The 24,874-nt window shown below is 43.1% G+C and overlaps 1 protein-coding gene across 1 annotated transcript in view; it reads right to left on the bottom strand.

Moving 5' to 3' along the window:
- The window catches only part of FLT1 (fms related receptor tyrosine kinase 1), a 108,967-nt gene that overhangs the window by 20,810 nt on the left and 63,283 nt on the right, over positions 1 to 24,874 (bottom strand). Inside the window, exons 13-17 of the mRNA XM_063394725.1 lie at positions 19,954 to 20,244; positions 15,045 to 15,191; positions 13,067 to 13,198; positions 6,749 to 6,855; positions 3,362 to 3,500 (exon numbers count right to left, since the gene is read on the bottom strand). Coding sequence (XP_063250795.1) covers positions 3,362 to 3,500; positions 6,749 to 6,855; positions 13,067 to 13,198; positions 15,045 to 15,191; positions 19,954 to 20,244 — 816 coding nt within the window. The remainder of the gene's footprint in view (positions 1 to 3,361; positions 3,501 to 6,748; positions 6,856 to 13,066; positions 13,199 to 15,044; positions 15,192 to 19,953; positions 20,245 to 24,874) is intronic.

Raw genomic sequence — 24,874 nt, forward strand, 5'->3', positions numbered from 1 at the left:
ACACTCATCTTTGCTGCTCTGCTGTTGTTTGTACTGTGCTGAATGGTAGCACAGGACAGGGCTGCTTTAACTTTTCAGCATGCAGCTCAAAACTCCACAGTTTAGAATGCAATTGTGGCTGTGGTTGTTCTTGCAAAAGTCCCTTCTGTTGACATACAAAGTAACTACAAAATTATTAAACAGAGGAATATTAAGTTGCCCAACCATCTGAGCAGTCAGTTTGTCATAGCCTTTGAGCAGCGACGCTGGATGTGTTTGGGGTAATGCTCAGGTATGTAATGTTGCAGCATTTAGATCCAGACCAGTGAAGCAAAGTGCTCTACTTAAGTTTTCCACACTTGACTTGGGTTTACTGGGCCGCTCAGAACCCATTAAAGTGAACATACGCCTCAGTCAAGGAGTTTTGGATCAGGAGATTTTCCTTTCAGTCCCATTTAGCAGGGTCCTTCAAGCATGTCAGTTGCTGGAGCTGGAGCATCAGCCAAAAGCACTTGCAGACACCGCACTCCATGTCTGTGGGAAGGCACAGGCTCAAAGGTGTGTTCACTTCTGGGGTTCTTTGGCACCGTTTGAGCCATCTGGGTTTTCCCCACGTGGGTGTTTCCTATGTAATGTTTCCCCTGTGTTACATTGGCAGCCGTGCACCTGCAGGAGAGCGGGAAGTGCTGTGCTGCGTGCCAGCACCGCAGGCTTGCAGTGCCCAGGAGGCAGGGGCTCGGGAGGGTGGCTGCCACCAGCGTGTGTGACACTGCTCTGGAGCCAGCAGCCACTCTGCCCCGGGCCCTGCATCCCACCGTGTCACCTCTGCAGGCTGGGAAGGTCAAGCCCAAGAGCCAGGGGAGAAACACAACAATAGCTCAGCTAACACAGTGCGTGTCGCTGACCACACTGACAGTGATTTATAGCACCAGCATTTTTCTGCCTGATGAGAAGATGACATTTTACTCTCAGTGAGACTAATTTATGCTGAATGTTAATTACCCTGACTTGAGTGATGCCCACATGAAATTCCCTGTAATGTCTGTACCCCTTACAGACGAAGGGAGAGTCCTGTTATATAAGCATTGCATCACAGCCGTGGGCTGTGTGTACGCGTGTTGGAGGAACACACAGCAAAAGAGATGTGGGCTGAAAGGAGAGACTTCTGTGCAAAATTTATAATAAATATGTGTCCTGGAGGATAAGTAGGTGGAAAGAGAAAAACAGTCACATCAGATGCCGGAAGGGGTTGCATTTCTAAGTAAAAATATTTTTTAAAAACCGTAGAAGCACATTTTGTGTTTGTGAGACACTAATCCTCAGAGACTGCCAAGGTTACTCAAAGGCTGAGCCAACTGCCATGCAGGCAGGACTTGCACTGAGCTGATCTCACATACTGGACATACACAGCTTCTCCAAATCTGGTTCTCATTCGTTGTCAGCATTCTTTATTTGTTTACACCAGTTCTTCCACTTTTAACTCATTCTCTGGTCATCGTTCGTCACCTCTGGACTCCAAACACTAACCCTGCAAGGCATGGGTTTTCCTTGGTGTTTACATTCCATTTCTGTTTGTTTCTTTCCCGGTGGTCACATTGTCTGCACATCAGGCTCTTGGTCCATCGCTGTAAGAAAATTGTCTGAAGATTGAAGTCACTCCAGCACAAGGTTCCAGCATTCCCAGAATTATGTGTGACAATTATAAATCGAGAGCAATGTATTTCAGCTGTGCTTATCCACATCTGGCCACCTTGTGTCTTCTGGCCAGCAAATTAGGTGTGATCCTAATTTTGCACATGTTAACCAAGCTCTGCCCCTGATACCTCGGAGACAGGAGGAATCTGTTACAGCTCCTGACTTAAATGCAAGGATTTTCTACACCTTGCTGTAGAACAAGTGTAATGCATGCCTGGAAGAACAAACAGTACTATAGCAACCAGGCTGAGCTTATCACTGACATTTTAATGTTGACCTTCTTGCTAAAGTCTGCATGGTTTCAGGAGCGATTCATCAACTTCAAATTAAGGTCCCTTCCCCCCTTCCCTTCTCATCAGCCCCACACTAGGCTTAATAAGGAATGGTTCCAAACCCATGCCTTTTTCTGGGACATCTATAGGGGAGCTGGTTGTAGGCTTAAAGTTTTCAAGGATATTTATTTATTTATGTGTGGACTTACATGTCACATTCTTGCACTTTATGGTGGAATAACACAATATTTATAAAACTGCAGCACAGAGGGCAAACAAGGAGATTGTGCTGGAAAAAGGAGAGGGAGAAATGGGAAAGGGTGCAGGATGGATTATGAGGACCCATTTCTGCACTGGCTTTTTTCCAAGATTTCAGGTTAAAGAAAGGCAAGAAAACCATAGAATATCCTGAGTTGGAAGGGATCCACAAGGATCATCCTTGAGGATGACCCTGGCCCTGGACAGCACAATTCCAAGCAGCACACCATGGGCCTGTGAGTGTTGTCTAGATGCCTCTTGAGCTCTGCCAGGCTAGTGCTGTGACCACTTCCTTGGGGGGCCTGTTCCAGTGTCCAATCACCCTCTGTGTGAAGAACCTTTTTCTAATATCCAACCTAAACATCCCCCAACACAACTCCAGGCCATTTCCTTGGGTTCTGCCACTGGTCACCGCAGAGAAGAGATCAGTGCCTGCCCCTCCTCTTCCCCTCATGAGGAAGTTGAAACTGCAATGAGGTCTCTTCTCTACTCCTCTTCTCCAGGCTGAACAGATAAACTAACCTCAGCTGCTCCTTGTACAACTTCCCCTCCAGACCCTTCATCCTTGTTATAATAAATCACCAAGATTACAGTGTATGCCAAAAGTCAGGCTCCTGAGTCTAGAGAGAAACATCAAAGTTTGCAGTCTGATTTGAATTCTTTGGTTGCTCTTTTTGTGTCATGTTTTAAGTAAATCAGTTTCCAAAATATAGAATGCATCATTCTTGTCTATATTCTCCTTCTGTGGCCAGGTGGCCAACTTAATAGACGAGGGAAAGGCTGTGGAAGTTGTCTACCTGGACCTTAGTAGAGCCTTTGTCACTTTCTCCCACAGCTTTTTCCTGGAGTGAACAGGTAGATTACCATGGCTGTACTTCATCTTAAGGGTCTTTTCCAACCTAAATGATCTCATGATTCTATTTTCATTTTCCTACAGAGTCCAAATATGCATTTGAAAAGTCAAGCAGACATGGTCAGTCGGTCCTAAAGGCTGTAATTCATCCCCAGATCAGTGCTCTCAGTGGGGTACAGATCACACCAAACCTGGCAGTACATTGTGCTGAGTGCCTAGAACACAGCCAGCTCCTCTTTACCCATAGCTGCAGACACATCTTATTAAATCAATCCAAACTCTATATGAACTATTCCAGTATTACCTAGTTTTAGCCTTTCTCTTGCAATTTCCCACTTGCTGGCATCGTAAGGTAGACGTTCACATTGCTCATCTAAGGGGACTTCATCTGGATCCATTATGATTGACAGGTAATGGTTGGTCTTCATTTCAGAGGAACGAGGCTAGAAAACAAAGACATTGCAAAATGAAAAAGAGAATTAGGGTCTCTGTCAGCACCTTCTTGTCTGGATCGAGGGCTCCAAGCTAGTTCTGTTCACAAGGCTGCATGTTTCACTGCACAGTGGATGGTCTGGTTGAGCTCCCTTTGGCTTTTCTACGTATTGCAAGAGTTTCTGTATAAAAGAAACTCCCTCCTCTAGCTTTCCTCCCATGTGACATACCAGTTTCTTCAATGGAATCCATGTGGGTCCCTATTAACATATGGTGTTATGACACAGGCTGTCTGCACAGTCAGGAGAAATACTTTCAGCGAGTGACTAAACACTGCTGATAAAAATAACTTTCCTTCATGATTGTGCAAAGCAAGAAGTGGCCACATGCAACAGATGGAGTTCTACTGCCAGTGCTTATTTGTTCCATATATCCTGCAAAGAGAGGTCATATGTGGTTAGAAATTGTGCAAGATAAGTCATCAGGACACTGGACATTATACACTTCACAAACTGCTGACAAATTTTTAGGATTTTTTATTTCCTTGGTATCGTTTCTGAAAAACTTTCTCAACCATTTGAGTCTAGAGTAATTTATAAATAGCTGGACTCAAACACATAATTTAAAACATAAAATTTCAAATTAATTTGCCAGTTTAGTTTCTCCTGAGCAAATGGGTTACCCATTTCACTTGAGAAATATAAGGAAAGGTGAATCTGATCTGAAAGTTTCCTGCAGTTCATCCATTTTGAAACATATGTTCCTTCAAAGAGCATCAAGATTGTCATTCTAGTCCACTGGATTTTTCTTGACACAAGAGTACTTATTTTTCTACAGAAAAGGTCTCTTGTTTGTCATAATTTCCTGGCTATTAGTTGGAGTTTATGGGAAATCTGCAGAACTGAACCTGAATGTGTTGCTTTTCCTAAACTTGTGGAAGTAGCACGGGGACAAAGACATACGGGTACCACAAACATACAGATATAACCATATATTCTCTTTTGTGTCACTTGCTTTAACTGCTCCTAATACTTTCAACTTCCCTCCTCTACAGCTTCAAAATATGTCCCTAATACCTGCACTTCCAGGCATGCTTTTTGAGAAGGATGTTCCTAGCTGTGCATGCCTTGATTACAAACACATCTAGGCTAAAATAACAGTAATTAACAACTGCTGTTCTAGCTGTTTTTCATCTTCCCCAAACCCATAAATTTTGTCCCAAGAAGGATGCATTGATGCTTGGGAAAAAGTCAGGAGGCTTAAAGCCTGGCTCCAAAACATCCAGGAAGTCTGGAAAGGACATGGATAAGTGGGATATGAGTAGGAACAGAAAGTTGTGTGGTACTCCAGAAAGGGCATTCCTGGATAGAGATGTGTGTGCCAGAGTGCTCCTACCCATCACATTAGAGGAGCTGTTAAGTGGACCCACCCAGAAAAAGCACTAGGAGAGAGGAAAGTTTAGTTTCTCACCATTCTTTTTTCAGATGCACTCAAATTTTTGGCACAAATAGAAATTTGAAGCAACATCTTCAATGATGAAAAATTGTTAAGGATACAATATGTCCCTGTGTGCATCACAGAGAGGCTTTAAGAAAATGCTCTTGGAGAGCATCTTTTTTTCTCTGTTGTGGCAACATAGTTTGTATCTAAAATTTAATTCAGAGCTGATTCCAAACATAAATCTTTGAGAGTAAGAGTTTACAAGAGAAACACAGAGAAGACCATAAACACAGACTAGCACTAGCTGGAAAGGCTCATCTGGAAAGTTGCCTTAACATGTCATTTAGTTAAAGTCCCTTGTTCTACAGTGATGATGATATTTTTATTATCTTTTAACAGTCTAACAAGTTTTGTTCTCATAAAAAAGTAAAATAAAAAAGATCTCCAACTCCCTTGTTACATTTAAAGCTTGCTTTTCCCCAGGATTTGCAGTCACATTTCAACTTCATCAATACTGCTGAGCATTCGGCACTGGTCCCTCTGGCCTTGTAATTTCCCTTACAGCTATGAAGTCTCTCCACAGCTTCAGCTGACCTCTTCTTTCCTTTTCCCCAAGCTCCCACACGTTTCTCCTTGCTGAAGCCTGCAGCAGTAGGAGTGCAGGCAGGGTGACTGCTGCCATACCACCCTGATTTGGAGGTCTGGTGCTCCTTTCCAATAGAAGCTCTTAGTGCCCAGCCTAAGACACTGGCAGGCCTTAATGCAGGCTGGGATGAAATGGTCTGTCAGGCTGCAGGGGACCTCCAGCCATCCCATAGCCAGCTGGGACATGCCCAGCTGTGGTGGCTGTCAGCAGGTCCCCAAGGTGCTGTGCTGTGCTGCCCCTGGGCTGATGGTGGTGTGGGAATGAGGAGAGGGGGCACCCAGCCATTTCTCAGCTCATGTTTTGCAGGGCCCCAGTACCTTCCCTCAAATCCATCTGCTCCTACAGGTTACACTGAAATCTTCCTGCACGATTGAGGAGCTGTATTTTCTGCTTGGGAAAGCTGCTGTGGTTTAGTCTCCACACAGCACACAATGCAGACAGGGCGCTGTCGGCAAAAAGGGGTTTTAAACCATCACAGTCAGCCTTGGACAAGAAGGAGGGTCAGCTGCAGGGGCAGTTAAATTTATCATGTTGGTACAGGATCATCTGCACCAGAAGCTGCACCATCAAAACTCCTTCAGCAAAATATCACTTTGGAAGTGATGTAATTATACCAGACACTGTGTGAACCAGGCCCCAGCACATTCTGTGAAGATCTGTCATTCCCACTCACTCAAATCTTCAAAGACATTAGGATGCCAAACTCCCACAGTTTTTATAAGGGACTGAGGATGCCTTTGGTGTGAGTCAGGCACCCAAATTCTTTTGAGCCTCAGAGCCTTGTCCCCACCAGGGCTTTTCTTTCTGACTTACTCATACTCAGCCCTGCAAGTCACAGTTCTCCAGCACACATCAGGAGCCTGGTTATTGCACCAGGAACAAGGGTGAGCAGTGTCAAAGAATCACAGGATCATAGGATATTCTGAGTTGGAAGGGACCCACAAGGATCATCAAAGTTCAATTCCTAGCCTTGCACAGGACAGCCCCAAGAGTCATGCCATGTGCCTGAAGGTGTTGTTCAAACACTCCTTGAACCCTGGCAGACTTGGTGCTGTGACAGTGAAACAGACTTTTTCTTTGGTAATCCCAGCAGCCTGGGAAAATTTTTCTGACATGAGCAAAGGGCTGCCAAGCAGAGGCAGGTGTCACAGGAGGATCCCTGTCTGTTCTTACCCTCTTCAGCTTGCGAATGAAGAGGGTCAGCAGGAGCCAGAACAGCGTTGCAGCCACACAGGTACAGGTCAGAGTTATCAGCTCCAGGTTTGACCTCTCTGTTATGCCTGGAAAAATCAAGTGGGAAACACATTAGAAAATGACCTGCAAACCAAGGGCACTTCATGGGGTTTTTTTTGCCATTAAAATAAAATACCAGGAAGGACCAGCTCTTTTCAATGGGGTATTAATCTCTGTTTGGACTGGCTCGCAGAGCCAAAAAAAAGATCGCCTGCAGCCTCGGGAGAGGACAAGGCTGCACAGAGGGGATGGCTCTGCTGGGCCTTTCCCACAGGCAGTACTGTGATGTGAGAGCTGCTGCTAAGGTGCAGGAGAAGCTCCTGGGAGGGTTTGTGCTGGTGTAGGCACCAGTGACTCCAAGTGTGACCTAGGGCACATTGCAGTGCTGCTGCTTGGGGTTTGCTGTCCAGGACCTGATGCCTTTCCTTATCCACATCTCAGAGAGCTCATCGCTGCTGATGGCTGAACCCCGCAGCCCACATCTCCATCCTAGACATGTTGTGAATCCTCACCAAAACCATCAGTGGGGTGATGACCTGGGGATTCTCTTGGAGACTCATGGTGCTGCCAGCAGGAGTCCATGAGCTCTTCTTCTCATGGCTTGGATGGATCTGATCTGTCACCTGGGGGCTCAGCTCATACACAGCATAGTACTGGGGTCTTGATCCTCGTTCCCGCTGGGCAGAAACCCAGGGCATATGGACTACCCTCCCTCCCATCCACTGCTCCCCTGGCAGGCTCAGTGCCCTAAGGCCTCCTGCCAGTCACACCAGCAGCACATGGCCAGGCTCCCTGAGGGGACACCGGACCCCCTCCTTTCCCAGCAGCACCCCACAGAACCCAGATGGCAGGGAGCTGGGAGAGCTCTATTAACCAGGGAACACACTAAGCACAGAAAAGGAAAAACAAAGGCGACAACAGCTGAAAATGAAGCAGCAAGAAAACATGAATATTAGAAATCTGGAAAGTATTAGAGCCCACTGACAGATCTTTAAGAAAGCCAAAATAGAACTCACTTCAGACTGCTATTTAGGGGTTTGTAAAATAGTTTCAGAGCAGTTTGTTTTGCAAATCCTGCGATCGCGTCAAAATCCCACACTTCCCACAATATGTTTTTCATCTGATTGGTAGAAAATGCAAAAAGAACCATCATATCCTGCCTCTTATTCTGATATACCCTCTAGAGAGGGCAAATGAGAGAACAAGGAAAAGTAATTCTGAACATGATTTCACAGCAGTTTTGTCAACTGCACTTGCAGAGTTTCAGAGCCTGGCAGCTTGGTGTTACTCCTGACAAATGAAAAAGGTATTGTTGTGTCTCACTGCTGGGTTTACCAGGTAATCCAGAGGGATGTGCCACCTCTGGATGGCACAAAGGCTACAAAGCTTTGTTCAGAGGATGTGTTGCTTAATTGGCATAATGTCTTCCCTCTCTAAAAATGATAATCAGATTTGTATTCATGCCCCATATCTAAGATTTCCCTGGCATGTCCATTCTGGAGCTTTGAGAATAAACCTCATTGAGGAAAAACGTGGCTGCAACTACGAATGGAGATACAATAGTCTCCAGAAATACCAAGAGAGTTCTTTTTTCACAAGTATTTTTTTTAAGTACTTGATTTAGATATGGAACATAATGATAGCATAAATAATACAGCCTAATGCAGCTTGCCTATTCTCTGGCATCAGCATTTCCTTTTACATAGGGATAGTCTCCTCTTGCTTTTGAGCAGCACTCCTGCAGATGGCAGATAATAGTTTCTGATATTTGTTCAGCAAAACCTGGAGGGGCTGAAGGTTCATTGGTTGCCACAGCTTCATATGGCAGAACACAGAATATACACAAGGAACAGCCAGGCCTGGGGTGGAGGACAGCAACCCTCTAGCCAGCACAGTAGCTGCCCAGGAGTCAGCAAAGAGATGCGAAGGTGCTGTCTTTGAAATGTTTGAGCAATGTAGGCAACCAGAAAGCATTTCTCCAGCTGGGCTGTGTTATCAATTGCCAGAGTCCTAGTCTTGCTGAAAGCCTTGAAGTCAGAGCTCTCTGTGTCTCTCAGCTGGGTAGAAAAAGGTTTCATTGGAGGCAGAACATGCAGAAACACTCAGAAGAGCCCTTAGGATTAGCAGAGTTTGGTGAGGCTGTAAGCAGTAGTAAATCCCTCTCTCTGCCTGGTAGCCGAAGATTTCTGGCATCCCCTTACAGCCCCATCCCAGACCTTTACTCACCAGACACCTCATTACACAAAGACTCTTCCCTGTGTGCAGCTCTGTCCATCTGTCTGACTCTGCCCCAAGCAGCAGCCCCCTTTCTCCTCCAGAGCCCCTCTAAACGCCCCCCTGCACCACCCCATGCCTGCAGGGCTGCGGGGGGGTGAGGAGGGGGCGAGTGAAGAAGTGCCACCAGCAGCAGCTTCTCTCAGTAGCAACAGAAGCCACCAGAACCATGCAAGTATGCCAGGATGAGAGGCTGGATTAATGTGCTGATCCCTCCAGCTACAAGCTCAAGCCTTTGGCTGATATGGGCTTTCTTGTTAGGATCTCAGCTCTAAACACCTAAACATGACAGTGCAGCTCAGGTGTCAGCCTGAGAAAAAGCAATGCCTGGGGCAACAACGCTAATCTGCTGCACCTAAAGCATCCCTCACCCCTACCCCAATGGGATCTACCCTGCTTAATCCATGGGATCTCACAATCACAGCACTGCAGCACTGGGATAAGTGCTCAGAGATGCTGAGGAATATCCATCCCCAGAGGTTGTCATAACTCAGCCAGACCATTGGTGATGACACTTGTTTGAAATGAGGTTGAACTATTGACCACCAGGACTCCATTCCAACCCTCTTTAGTGGACTTCCTAGGTAACATTAGTGTCCCCAGATGTCCACCTTTAATCTTGCAAACTGAAGTCATAACCCAGGCTGAACTTAGCTTAGTAGCTGTGGGAACTCCAGTCAAACTTCATGGAGAAGTTCCTGATGACTTCAGCATGACTCAAAAGGCACAACAGCTTTTTGAGATACAAAGTCAGAAAGGTTAGGTAGGTAGGTAGGTAGGTAGGTACATAGGTAGGTAGATAGAAAGAAAAGTTATTTTTTAAAAAGTCGTTTAAATAAAATTTATTTTAAAAGCTAACATTGTTTTCAAAGTTTCAGAATAGTTCAGTGAATACTCAATAAATGAGATATTTTCCTTTTCATCAGCAGGATTCTCAGAAAGTTATCAAATATTAGCTTTAGGGCAGGGCACATTGCTGTATTTCTTTCCTTGTTATATGTCCATATTTCAGTGAGCACGAGCTGTAAAAGGTACTCCTTTCTTTATCTCCTTCAAACAGCACCTCTTCAACTAATTGTTTCTCTGGGCCTGCAAGGGTCCTCAGTAGGGGAGCAGGAAATGGCTTTCATGGCAACCCAGCAAGCATGTTGACCCCCCAAGAAAGCTGCCCAAGAGTCTGTGCTCCCCACATGCCCAGCAGCATTTCTTCCCAGACTTTTAGGGATACAATCCCCTCCACCTGCTGGGTGCTCTGGCAGCCATTTGCTGTTTCTATTCTGTCCTTGCAGATTTGCTGCCTCTTCAGTTCCTCAGCCAAGAGCAAGCAGAGAGATTGCTCTGACATGCCCACAGACGTGGCCCTTCTTCCCCACAGACAGCCCAGCAACCCCTGCTTCCAAACCAAACACAGCCTGCACTTATTTAAAGATGGCCCTTTGATTCCCCCACCCATTCATCCATCTTGGACACAAAAATAACACATTGTTTTATCTGTGAGTATAAGAATGTTTTTTCAGAGGAAATAAAGAGAGCAGACAGTTTCCTTCCTGACCGATTCACAAACTGCTCTTCCAATCTGCTAAAGGTGGCCATCAACACGAGGCGCTGCTCTGTTCCCTTTTGATCTGCAGCCCCACGTTCTGAGAGTCCTGGGACATAGGCAAGGCTTTGGTGCTCCCAGCAGCAGGCACAGGGTCTGTTTCTCAGAAAGACAGGAAAGTGGCAAAGCTTAGAAAAAGCCCCACATTCAAGCCCTGACCTTGTCCCTCCAGGCTCAGGAATGAGGTGGGAGGTTGCCTTTTCCTGGGAGAGGGACAGACACTCCAGAGCAGTGTAGGAATGAGCAAAAAACCCTCTACTGACATCCCTTCATGTAGTAGGAAAAGAGTGGAAAGACACTTTCCTTGATTGTAGCAGATAAGAGAAACTGTCTCTCTTTTTATCATCCAGTCTCAAAGCCATAATTTTTAATGTGGTAGTCTTCATCTCCTGCTCCATTAGAAGTCGTACAAGAAAGTTGCTTGTGGTTTCTCAGGACACGTAACCACAGGAGAAGCCTTCCTGACTCTCTTCCCTCTCCTCTGGACTAGGATATATGACTTCCTAGATGCCATCTGACAGAATGTTTGTGGTTGTAATAAACAGCCAAGCCTCAAATTATGTTAAAAATCAATACTATAATGAATTACATTGTCCAGGACTATGAATTAGTAGGATGATTTGAACAGCAAGCAGCTGGCACAAGTTATTCATTTAGCTGTTACAGCAGCTGCAAAAACCTTAGTGTTACCAAGGCACTTGGAGGTGATTCTGCCAATCTACTCTACTCTACTCTACTCTACTCTACTCTACTCTACTCTACTCTACTCTACTCTACTCTACTCTACTCTACTCCACTCCACTCCACTGCACTCTGCTGTTGTGAGAACCCGTCTGGAGTGCTGCATCCAGCTCTGGGGCCTCCAGCACAAGAATGATGTGGATCTTTTGGAGCGAGTCCAGAGGAGGGCCACAAAGATGACCAGAGGGCTGAAGCACCTCTCCTATGAGGACAGATTGAGACAGCTGTATTGTTCAACCTGGAGAGGAGAAGGCTCCAGGGAGACCTTTTGACAACCTTCCATTACTTAAAGGGAGTCTACTAGAGAGCTGGAGAGTCACTTCTTCCAGGGGAGTGGATAGGACAAGGCAGGATGGTTTCACACTGAAAGAGGACGGGTTTAGATTGGATACTAGGAAGAAATTTTTTACTGTGAGGGTGATGAGGCCCTGGCACAGGTTTCCCAGGGAAGTTCTGGGTGCCGCATCCCTGGAAGTGTTCAAGGCAGGGTTGGAGGGGCCTTTGAGAAACCTGGTCTGGTGGAGGTGTTCCTGCCTTCCACTAGATCAGGCTGCAGCTAGACCATATTTAGGGATCCTTCTAACCCTGGCCATTCTACGATTCTATAATTATTCTTAAGGGGATAGGTGTTTAACTCCTGAATTTCAGCAGTTAGACCAGTCTGCATGTGCATATACTTATCCCTGACCTTTTAAAGCGAAAACATCATTGTATCATCACCGTTAACTCCAACTGTTAACACACTCATGGCAAGAAATCAATACTGAGAAGTATTCAAACACATTTAACAATTATATGAGAGCATCCACAAACATATAATCTCTGGCTAAGAGGCCTGATGATATTCAAATTTTGTTCTATATGGAGCAACTAAATGCATCTATGACTACTTACTTAACACCAGGTCAGCAAAATAGATCATGTGAAATTTAATACATGCATGACACTGACTTAAATGGAGAATGTCGATCTACTTCTCTAATCTCATAATTCATGAGCCAAAAGGGTACTCAATGAAACTGAAAGGTCACTGAATAAACTTTATTTTTATTCAATCTAAATTTAATTTATAGAAATCACTGCCATGGGCATGAGTTGGGATTTTCAGAAGGCAGAACAATGCTGGACATTTAAATGAGTAGCAAGATAACTGAAGTAATGGTTACAGAAATAACTGAATCAATAACTACTTGGTAGTAGTACCTTTTCATATGTAGTTATTGCTAGGCTAAGATCTTCTAGTCTGATTTGGCAGTTCACTTTACACTGAAAATAAACATATGAGAATATCCCAGGCCTCTAATTTCTATGGAATTAACCTGAAATGGGAAAATGTGTGGGTAGGAGAGTGTTACTTAGTCTGTTTTTTGTTTGTTTTGCTGATACTAAATTTACATTTGTCTTCTACCCTGACCTGATCTTTGTTGGGTTGAAGCAATTCTTCTTTTTAGGTCAGTGTAAACACACTCTGAGTTAGCATTTCCTGCTGGGCTTCCTTTCCAACCTGGTACGCTTCCCTTGCTAGGACTTCCTTCAAATTGCTTCAAAGATCACCAGATGAGTCCCAGGTCACACCCCTGCCCTTCCAGCCTAAGAACATCACTCGGGAAGGCTTTCTCTTCCCATTTAGTGTGGTGCTTTACCTTGTACCGTCACATACGCCGCACTCTCCACAGACCCTTTCAAGTTGGTGGCTATACACTGGTAAAGTCCTTCATCCTCCTCTTTTACTCTTTCAATAAACAGCATTCGGCTTCCAGGCCCTAGAATTATTCCTGTGAAATGAAATATTTTGCGATGAGAGGGAGCCAGGATATAAACAAAACTGGCCCTTGTGTAATAATATCTGCTGCAAGTTCTTCTCGAAAGGAATCTGAGCCACAGACTGCACGGCACAATGTTATCTGCAGGAAAGCCAAATACACTTGGACGCCTCTCGAGTCTCTTGGAAATCAGTGTTTACAAAGTACTCATGTGAGTCAAAAAGCTCAGCCAAAGGGAATGATCTTGGAAGTACTTGGTACTGTTTGTGTTGATAGCGCTGTGCCTAGGCTGTCATCCAGGTGAACTCTTTAGCATGTCTGCAGCTTTTGGAAGAAGGATAATCTGCCCCAGAAGCAGCTCAAGCTTAGAGCCCTCCCAAAAGCCATTCAGACTGTTCCTATGGGCAGTAGACTCGCTCCAAATCTAGCCTGCCCATGTGGAATGGAACAATGGGCTCCTTGGCAAAAGGGCTCTGGATAGTGCAAAGAGAATTCCCATGAAGTGTACCCTAAAGCATAGGAGTTACCTGAAGTTTTAAACACCTTGTTTATTCCAGCTAGGTCAACCCAGAAGACAGCCTGGACAATACTCCAAGAAACAAGGAAGTGGCAGGGAGCAGATTTGGCCTCAGGACTGCTGCTAGGCACCTTCTAGCCAGGAAATGTGCAGTCAAGTACACACTTGTGTTTGGCTCCATCAGAACTGTAGTCCCATCAAAAGGTATTCCCACCATCTATTTCAGGCACCTAACTGAGGTGCTGTGACCTACCCTCTGGAGACAGTTCCCTGGCTCCTTACTGTATCTGTTACATTACGCTCGAGTTAGACACATAACCTCAATTTTGGAAGACAGTGTAATTAATGCACACTGCAGTGATGTGGTCATTGTAAAGCTTCATGGAATCTGTCTCTAGATTAAGTTTAGTGCCTGGGCTGTAAGTCTGCACAGGCTTATAACTCAGCTGGAGAAATCCTCAGAATTTTTTCCAGTTGTTTCTATTAATGCTGTAGTAATTTCCAATAATTCAGGATGATACCATAGTTACAAACTTTCTAAAATGTTGTGTAGAAGATTACGCTTTAAATTCAATTTCCTAAGGACCAAACATCCTTGAACATTTTTGCAGAGTGTATTAATACTATTTCAGTGTGTGCTTCTGAACCAAATGTGCATGAATTCCCATGAGAGAAGTTTTGCCTTTTCTTCTGTCATTTATTTCCATCTGAAATATCCAAGGAACACCTCCATGACTGTGGTGCCAGCACCTGGACATTTAGCCTTAGTTGATCTTTGAAGTCACATTCCAGAAACAGCAGTAAACAGCTCCCAAAGCTTTCCTGTTGTTGCAACATGCCACCTGAGAATCTATCCCTTTCTGTTGCCTGAGACCTTGATTCCTCTGCTGCCAGTAGATGCATGTGGATTTTGGACACCCCAGATGTGGATTTAGTCTGCTGGATAGCTTTTGACTCCTGAACAGACTTTGAGTGCCTGACCACAGGCTCCTGCTGATACTTCCATACACATCACAAGGGCTTGGTTATCTCTTGCCTAATCATCTGCTGGCCAAGACACCTGATCCTTCAGCTGCCTCTATAACACATGGAGGGAAATATGTTTCTCTGGAGGTGACTCTTTTAAGATGAATTTTTTTTCACCAATTCCATAGAGACTTGTTGTGTCTAGATCTCCAGCCTGGATCATGCTTTGGAGTGAGACAGAATATCCTGGAGCACCTGGGTTGCTGCCTGACTGCCTTCCTTACATCTAGGTGCTGATGCCAATGACTCTGCAAATGGCAGATGAGTAAATGAAAAGCCTGCTGTAATATGTAGGTGAGTACATAAAGCTCTCACCTGGTTCTTGCTGTATTTCCTCATGGTTTTTAAACCAGGATATCTGGGGCTCAGGAATACCACGAACCTGGCACTCCAACATGGCAGAGTTACTGGCGTTCACTGTCTGATCCGTAAGCTGCCGCAGCAGGGCTGGTGCCTCTTGAGCTATAAGACAAAACAACACCTTTGTTTTACATTCTTGTGATGGTGGGGATTTATTTACCTCCCCTACACTCATTTTACTGGTGTTAGAGACTGCTATGGCTGTTCTACCAGGTTCATTTTTCACTGATTTTATTTACTGTTCTACTTTGCTCAGGAGGGTTTGGTGTGTGCAGAGGACTCACACTACTCAGCAATAGCATGCCATGGTGACCAATGAAGACCCAATGATGATAGTGTTCAAAAGATTTTCTCAGTTCCATGACCAACCATACTTGTTTATATCAAAAGCAATGACTTTCTGCGAAAACTCAGTTTTTCATCATCAAAAGGAACAAACGATGATACCAAAGATTTGAAGAATCATCAGGACACCCTTGTAGCAGAGTATCTTTGTGTTGCTGATAGCATTTGCAGCTCCAAGCACCATGATGTCCATGAATGTGACTTTGATAATTTACTTAAAGAGTACAGTTACAAAGTATATTCAGTAAACTCACATAATCAAAAACCAATAACCACGAGCACAGAAGCATTGTACCAAAATCTTCATAATTAATTCCACTTTTGTGTTTCACATATTTGGCTGAACACAACCAGGCCTGGCCAAACCACTCCACAGCATCTTTCAAAAATACACTGCAAACATCATGTTAAAGTAATCTCTGAAAGAAACAAAACAATCTCATGATCATTTCAACCCTTTGCCACTCCTTCCCTCAGTTCATACAGCGCTGTTCTAAGACTGTTCTAACAAAGGTTGGGATATTTACAACTTTTATGCACATTATATGGCAACATCTTGCATTCACATTTGCAACCCTCACATAATTATTCTTGGTATTTTGGTCCATTTAAAGCAGTGATAGAGAATTCAGAGAGCTCCTGAGCAGATGGAAGTGCTCTGCAGATTCCCTCAAATTCCCCAATTATTTGCAGTCCTTCCCCTTCAAGGACACTGCCAGGATCAGCAGTAACTAAAATGGTAATACACACATTCCAAATATGAAACAAAACAAAATAAAAGCAGAAAACAAGTATTTGCAAATATTTTCTTTCAAGATGCAACAGATGCCAATACACCACGTTCAGTATCAGCTGAATTTCTGATATTATGTGCGTGGAAGATTATTCTTTACCCTTACAGAAAAACTAGCCATCAGACATTTTCATCTTCATAATTATTCTGTTATTCACAAATAAAAACTCTCCAGGAATATTAAGCCCCTATGTACCACCAGCTTATGTGGTGTGCATGAGCCCCACAGCACTAAAAACACTTTTAAAGTAAGATATCTTTGCAATGCCCTTACCCCTTGAAATTAATTCCAACATAGTCATGACTGAGCAATGACTATGGCTTTTGGGCTTTTCTGAGCTGCAAGCCGGTAATTTCCACAGGCAATGATATTTGTTGTTTGCAGCCTGGTAGACAATTTGTTGTCTCTTCCCAAACAACATTTCTTATGAGAGACACTATAAATTCTTATCACACATACAATTCTACACAATGACATAGTCAACTATAGCTGCCTTGCAGTAGACTTCCCTCTTCTCCTTGATACCTTGCCTCAGTCTTTGTTCAGTTCTCATTTTTCACAACACTATGAACAGGTATGGTCTGTCCACATAGGCGTGCTGAGAAGAACTCCACATTTATCAACAGCTCCTGACAGACACCCCAGCCCAGACATTCAAAGTGAAGGTGGACAAGATGACACAACAGAGGCAAATCACACATTCTGTGAGTTGTGATTAATTTTAATTTGTTTATAGCCATACACTAAAGATGGGATTTCATGTTAAGAAAAACTTTTTTGCTTAAAACTTAAGTCATCATTCACATACTTTCAATAATTTATCTGCTACAATCAGCTGATTTTTCAAGGACCTGGCCAACTTGAGGATTATTCTCTTTTGCAAACCACCTGTTTTCTCCCATTCACTTTTGCAGTGAAGCCAAGAATGTCCCACACTGCTCACTCCAAAGCCGAGGGACTAGCCTGGCCACCAGCATGGTGTGGGGCTCAGTGCCCAGGGCAGCCCCCCAGACCTGACCCCAACCTTCATGCTTGCCCAGAAATGTTGCCTTGCTGGCCAAACTCTGCTCTCAGTTACTCTGAGAAACTTCATTGTAGGCAGAATCTGGCCCAGGGAAGTGACAGGGTGGGTCACAGAGGGGAGAAGAGGACACTGGTGTCAGAGTACTTGTCTGATCTGGGGTGGTAGGGAGAGGAAATCTGCATTTTTAAAAGCAAACAAAGGGAAAAAATTACAATTCGTTAATTTTCGGGTTTACATTTGCGTTGCATCCGTTTTTGCCCCTTGGTATGGTTATGTTGTCTGTTCACTTATTTTTTATTAATCCATACAAAAATATAAATACAAGCTTTATTTTAAACACTTAAAAAAAATAACAAGAAGAAATATAATTCACACCTTTCTCCCTAAATAATATATTACACAGTAGAAGGCAGAGAAGCTCCCCAAACCCATGAGATCCTCCAGTCATCCAAGGGCATCAGAAGTAACATCAGTTGTTTTTATCCTGCCACCAAGAGCTGCTTTCCTCAAAGGTTGCCAGTGGGCTTTCCCTGTGCCCTCCAACACGGACAGCCACATTGGGATGTTATGACATCCTTGCACAGCGTGGCCCTCTGAGTGCTGGCTGAGACCAGGCTGGTGGGACCTCCACTCAGCGGTGACATACATCAATGCAATGCACAACAATTTCATAGAAGAACACTCTAATTGCCACATCTCTGTTTTCTTTTGGACCCAAACTCATATTGCCTGGCAACTGGCTGCTACAAATCAACATGCTTTGGCTCCCAAGGCCATGGAAAATTCATAATGTCCTGTCATCGCCGCCCACCTTGCCATCAAATGTCTTCCCACAAAATACCCTAGGAAAAAAGGGGATTCTGTATTGTAGCTCTTCTGAAGAATTGCAAATGCTAAAGAGTGCACTTACTCCATTTTTAAGCAGTCGCCAACGACTTCACTTGCATTTTTGGCATGTTTTAGGAAAAAAAGAGAGCCTGATCCCTTTGCAAGAACACATTGTTTCTGGGAGCTATCACGCTAATAATGAACAAAAGAGTTACTGTATACAAGCAGGCTATAGGTGACATTTCAAGATATAAATGATTATTCTTTTCTTTACTCTGACAACTTCCAGGTTATCAATTGTTTTCTAAGCATTTTAGGCTCCATGAGACTGGCATTATGGGGAAATGCTATTGTTTACCCTTTCACACTTGACAAAAGCTATTCCCACGTGAAAGGCAAGTTTAGCCGTGGGACACGGTCTCGATACCTAAAGGAGGAAATAGTCTGGTGAGTTCCCAAGCACAAGAAACTGTCATGTTGTCACCTTCTATTTTAAAAGCACAGCCACTTTGTTCCTTTGCTGTAGCTATTTTGGTCATTGTGGTCTGTTTTGTTATGGCTTTTGTAAATGCTATATAAATGATCGATCATAAATGTAACCAAAAATAATAAAAGCTATGTATTGTAAAAAAATAAAGTTATCAGATCTATTAAAAATAGTAACTTCTTCCTTATACAGAATTTATGGCACACAGAAACATCTCATAGCAAAATCATGACAAAGGAAAAGAAAAGGGGAAATGCTCATAAGGAATTCTTAGGTTGCCCTTAATTGTCCTTCAGCATTTTTGCTAGTTCTTAATCCCCATAATAAATCCAATTGTCATTTGCATACCAAAAGCAATGAGTATTTTTAATGGCTTCAATTTTGATTTGTATTTTAAAAAAGTATTAACTAACGGTGCTGGCTAAAACCTTATCAATCATGTTAGTGGAACATTCCTCATTTAATAAAATAATTACAACATTACAGACTCCTGAGTCTTCAGGCGAGAAGCAACATTCACACTTTTATCAGTAGTTTTTTACATTAGTGCAGAACTGACTTTAAAAATTGACCAACACAGCAACTGGAAGTCTACCTGGATTTATTTGGAGAAACATGGTTCATGTCTGCCAGTTGTAGAATCATCATTATTATAAATGATATGATAGATCTGTGCATTATATCAACATTTTTATTTCTTCCCTGCATACTTCTTTTAGAAGACACTTTTTTAAGATTAATGTACTTTAGTGTAGAAAATAATTTCAAATAAATAAGTATTAGAACTTGCTCAGCAGGTAATATTTATAAGTCCATCAAGATCAGATTAAAATAAAAAATATGTAGTCCAGTCAATCTCAAACTGAATTGTGCTCATTCTGCACATTCAATTTAGCTTATTAAATGTCCATTGTTGACTGAAAACAGCAGTTTTTAAAGTTAATCAGTTTATTCAGCTTTGACACTTTTGATGAGGCCGATATCAAAGCAGAAGAAAAGATTGATCCAAAGTTTTCCTTATCGCTCAGTAGGAGACAGCAAGAGAAAAAATAACGACAGGTGAAATGTAGCACAGGGGATCTTCCAAACCCCAGCTTCCATGTGCCTTTTCAAAGCAGAAAACACCCGTCTGAACTCAACTGGAAGCTCACGCGTTAGGATTTTGTTTGCTATTCCTCCTATTTCCAACCCATGGGGAAATGAGCACCACCTCAGGGCTTGAAAGGTAGCAATAGTATTAAAAAAAAAAATCAAGATGATATGAGACATCTCTTACTGTTTAATGAGTCCTTTAATGTTTTACATTGCTTTATGTTGTACAATCATTCCTTGTGCTTTTATGTTTGAGGATCCGAGAGTAAACAGCCTTTTTGTTGCAGTGCTCACCTCTGATTGTAACGTCTTTCTCTTGAACCACTTCTTTCCCAGTGTATATGTTCCTTGCTCGGCAGGCATAGGTGCCTGAGTGTGCCAGGGAAACGTTTTTGATGGTCAGAGTGAGGGTGATGGAGTACTCCCTGTTGTGAGACTTCTTGGCTTTCGTTTGATTGTTGACTGTCCTCGGTAAAATCCAAGCAATGTCTTTGTACAGGAATTTGTTGGCCGAACAGGACAATACCAAATTCTCTCCTTCAATGGGCATTTTTTCCAAACTAATATGGAATCCGCTTGGTACATCTGTAAAAAATCAAGAACACGTTTTAGTTTATTTCAAACTAATGAGCCAAAATTAACACAGCATATATTTTCCCCTTTAGCGGGAAGTCTTTGAACTAATCAGTGTCATTGTCTTCCTGCTCAGGCATGTAATCTTTCATACACTCAGCTCCAGCTACTCTTCTGATTCGTCTTGGAGCTATGATATACTTGGTCTAATATGTCAGTTGGTGTAAACTGAAGTTGGTCTTGGAAGGAATGAGTTTGTATAAATGTTATGCCAAGTTAAGACAGACTGGGCCAAGGTACCAAAAGCAGAATTATTTAAAGACAGCACAGTGGGACTATGAAAAAGGAGGAATATTCTGATCACAGCTCCAGCTTGTGAACTGCATGAGAGAAAAGGAATCTCAAGAGGGCAGTATAAAAATACTGCATTTCATCATGCTTGGTTATACTGTTTTATCCTTATTCACAAGTATTCAGATAAAGTATGTCTATTTCTTAAAAATACTTCAAGTCCTGAGAAATTTCAACCTCTGTGATCACATGCCTGAGATTCCCCTTGGAGCAGAAGTGTTTACCTTGCCCACCTTTAAAGCCTTCCAGCCACCCAAGAGGTAAGCAGAAGCAGTACCCTCTGTCCTGGGTGGCCAGCTGTGTGTGGGCAGCACTAGGATGAAGATATTTTGTTTAAGTGGCTTGGCATTAACATTGGTGAAAGATATTTTCACCTGAGAGAAACCAAGGATCATTGCACTAACATTCTACCAAGTGTAGACATGGGTTAAGTTTTCACTTCGTAGCAGATGGTTCAGGCAGGAGTAATTTAGCCAACAAGGTAGAAAGTCCTACTTGAAAAGGTCCTGTTTGCAGTTTGTTTAATGACACTTGCAACTTCCTCCCCCTGGGGAGTAGTGCAGAGCTGTGGTGGTGTCAGCTGCCTCCCAGCTGCCTCCACCTGGGGCTCATCCCTCTGGCGAGGCACTTACACCACTGACCCCAGTGAAAGTACAAGTTCCTGAGAGAAAACACTTCCAAGTTTTACTCTGAGAATGCAATCTCTTTTGGTTTATTTGTAGCCAATATTCTGATAAACTCATTTCCTTCTTCTCGGTCAAGTGGCATCGACTGTGGCCATTCCCAATTGTTCTTTCACTACTAATTGCTACAGCACTTGGCCGTAAACTTGTCTTGAAATCCTAAGAATGGTTTCTTCTTTCATAAGGGAGAACTATACCATCTTTACTTGTTTCTTAGGTCATGAATAGCTCAACACTAACTTCCATTCTGTTCATTCTTACCAGTGTTGCTTCAGGTTTAAAGTAATTTCAGCAGGAATGCATAAAAAGTACTTCCAAAGTGAATAATACCCCATATATTAACCTCTTGGTTAATTAACCTCTCTCATTGATTGACCATTCCATCAGAAAACTCCTCCCTAAATCCCCATATTGCAAACTGAGCTGCCTTGCCTCCCAGGGGAACCATGAGCATAACTTGCTCACTGCTCTCTACCTGTTGGAAGCCTGACATCAGTTGTTCCTCTTAACATCCCCTTTTCCACATCTAGCCCTGAGAGTTAAACAGGGGGCCAATGAGCTCCTGCTAGTGCTGGATTGAAATTTCTGCTGACAGTAGATGCCTTTGAGGGAGAGTCCTGATTTCTGCTGGTTGAACTCATCATGCCCCTGCAGTGGGAGCAGAGTGTGTGCCTGTCCTCAGCTGTAGTTCGGGTGTGCAGCCCAAAGATCAACCTACCGGAGGCAGCAACACTAAAATATTAGACTGGGTTTTAAAGCCTGGGGGTTCAATTGTTACTCTTACATTTCATTGGGATACCACTTTTCTCTCTCTGGCAAACAAAGCTATAAGAAAATCTTCAAATTTCATGAGCTCATCTATGAGTGACTACCATCAGGATCCTGTTTGATATGTAAGAATGTGTGGTGCCAGATTCTAATCTCAATTAAGAACACATTGACTGGAAGTGTTATTAAGATGAAACATCTCCAAATGTGGACTACATCATATTTAGCCTCAGTGGCCAAAATGTAGACATCTACTTGAATATAGATGTTCTGTGTTCTGCATGTGTGCAGAAATTTACGGTTCATGGGGTGACACAGACTTCTCCCGAGGGCAGTGCAAAACATCCCTTTAAGGTTGGTCAGATTCCAGAGATCCTGGTCCCTCATGCTTAATTATGAAGAAATCTTACATAATCACCTTAGACTTAGATATCTGACTCCAAGATTTAAGTTACATGAAGAGAATCCTATACTTGATTTTGCTAAAAAGCATTACATTCAGACACACTTAAAGACAACCAAATGGCCAACATTTTGAATATGGATAAGTACTTGGAAAAAAGAGGGTGCTGCATCTTACTCACAGGACATTTCAAATTGTTCTGATGTGTGTTGGGAAAGCCAGGGCATTGGTTAGAAATAGTGATAATTTTTGCTTTTGAAAATGCCAGTACTCAGTAAAAGCTAAGAAGATTCAAGCAAAACTCTTAAGATGAAACTAAAGATTCCTGGGGACTGAGGCAAATGAACTATTTTTAGCTTAAAAGGACAGCATGCCAACAGAATATTATAGTTACAACTACTTTTATGTTATCTGGAGCTCTTCCTCAATGTGGCTTCTGTGAAGACTATTTTCTGAATAAATCTAGGAACAGAAGCAAAATGCACAGGATTCCAAAAGAATAATTTGTTAAAAGGCTACAACCTTCCTAATATATGACACCTCTCACCAATTGTTACAGGCTCAGCTAGCTAAATAACGTGGCTGGGAATAATGTAAAAGGGTTTTATTTACTTTAGTGATTTGAGGCTTCCTGTGGAAATAGCTCCCAGGTTTCCTGATGGAAGATTTTGTTTATCTTTGCCAAGCACCATCAGGAATCTCAAAATAAAATGCGCTTAGTGACATTGGGAAACCAGGGAGATAAGGCAGAGCTGTTCCTGTTTCACCCTCTGTAATTGCAAACACACCCATGGGCCTGCTGTGTGCCAGCAAAACAGCCCAAAATGTAGGGAAAGGGGCAGGCTGGAGGAAAGGGTGCTAATACAATTAAATTTGGCATAAAGGTATTGTTACAGAGACTGCTTCCATACCAGTGAGCAGGAGAGCTTTCAGAAATCACCTTTCTACAGTGCTTTTATATAAGCTTTGCACCTACTTTTGAGTCTTGAACAATGATTTGCTCTTAGAGCTAAGTCAGTGGCAATACACCAAAAATGCCCTTCATCTGACAGAAGCCATAGGAAAGTTACTCCAAAGCCCATGGTCTTGGTGTCATACACCCTCAGGCACAGTGTACAAAATTGTTTCTATCACTCTCAAATTTCCTACAAAAAGATAGGCAGGTTTCACTTTAAGCCCAGAAATAATGATATTTACAGCAACTAAAGAAAGTGCTTGTTCTTCCTAGGTTCTCTCTGTTGGCACTAATTTCCTCATGTGTACCTTTCCCTGAAGGAGTGGAACTTGTCAACTCCAAACTAGGGCTGCTGGGACACGTTCTGCCTTCCACCACCTTCCTAATGGTCTGCCTACAAAAAAGACACCCTTCACAGCACTGCAGCCATTTCACTGGAGTACGTGCATTTTCTCATCCCCAGGACAAGGGCTGAGGGAGATTGCCTTCAAGGAAAGGGATCTTCCTGTTAAGAACAGGCTTTGTCTCCCTCTGCTCTTTGGAGTCACTTCTGGCGTGTCCCTTCTACAGAGGGCAGCAGCTCCTTTTCCTACAAGGAATTGTCCCCTCCTGCTTAGACACTTTTCTTACTTTTAGACACTTTTGTGTGGCTCAGGCTGACTTCAAATGGCGCCAGCAGACTCAACAACATAAGATGAACTAGCCCTAAGCTGTCACACAGAACCTGAAGTATTGGTTTTGGACTCATCAGAAGGAAATACTTTGCAGTGTCCTGTTCACATTCATCAGCATTTAAGGCTCTCAGGTTTTTACTCCCTCAGTGCATTTTTCAGCACATTCTGGACGTGCTTGTTTCTTGATGTGAAACACAGGCTGTACACAGCCACACCAGTTTTCTCTCGGCCTGATGGAGAAGAATTATGGTGAGCATGACTGGATTTTTGTAGGGACGAAGAACAGTCTTGTTTACACTGCTTTCAATCAATGCAAGTGAGTGCCACAGAATGACCAGGACTGTCCATGCCACATAACTGACGTGCTCAGCTCCAGGAACTCATAGGACAAATGCATTTCAACTTCACTACCCTATGAAGAATGTTTGCCACCAGTCAAGGTGTTAGGAAACTCCAAGCTATAATAAAGCTGACACTCCGCTTTCTGAACACCAGTCAATAGAAGTTTCTTCAAAGGAAAGTCATAACCTTCTGCATGTTCTCATGCAGGCTTTAGTATCAAGGAGAAGGATTTCCTTCCATCCTTGGTTAAGATGTGAGAATGTTAGGTCTAAGTAGGAAAACAAACTCCTACATGTCACTGCACTAAAATAGTTGAAACCACCATGAAAACTTTGAAAGGGAGGTTTGGATACAGTGGATGGGGTCTGTCAAAGTACAGCTTCATTTGGTTTCAGGATCTTCAATGTCATATTGCAAAAACTGAGGAGTAAGAGTTAGAGAAGGCCAAATTCAGCATCTTGCACAT

This window comes from Prinia subflava, chromosome 3 (genome assembly GCF_021018805.1).
Source record: "Prinia subflava isolate CZ2003 ecotype Zambia chromosome 3, Cam_Psub_1.2, whole genome shotgun sequence".
In the NCBI taxonomy this organism is placed as follows: Eukaryota; Metazoa; Chordata; class Aves; order Passeriformes; family Cisticolidae; genus Prinia; species Prinia subflava.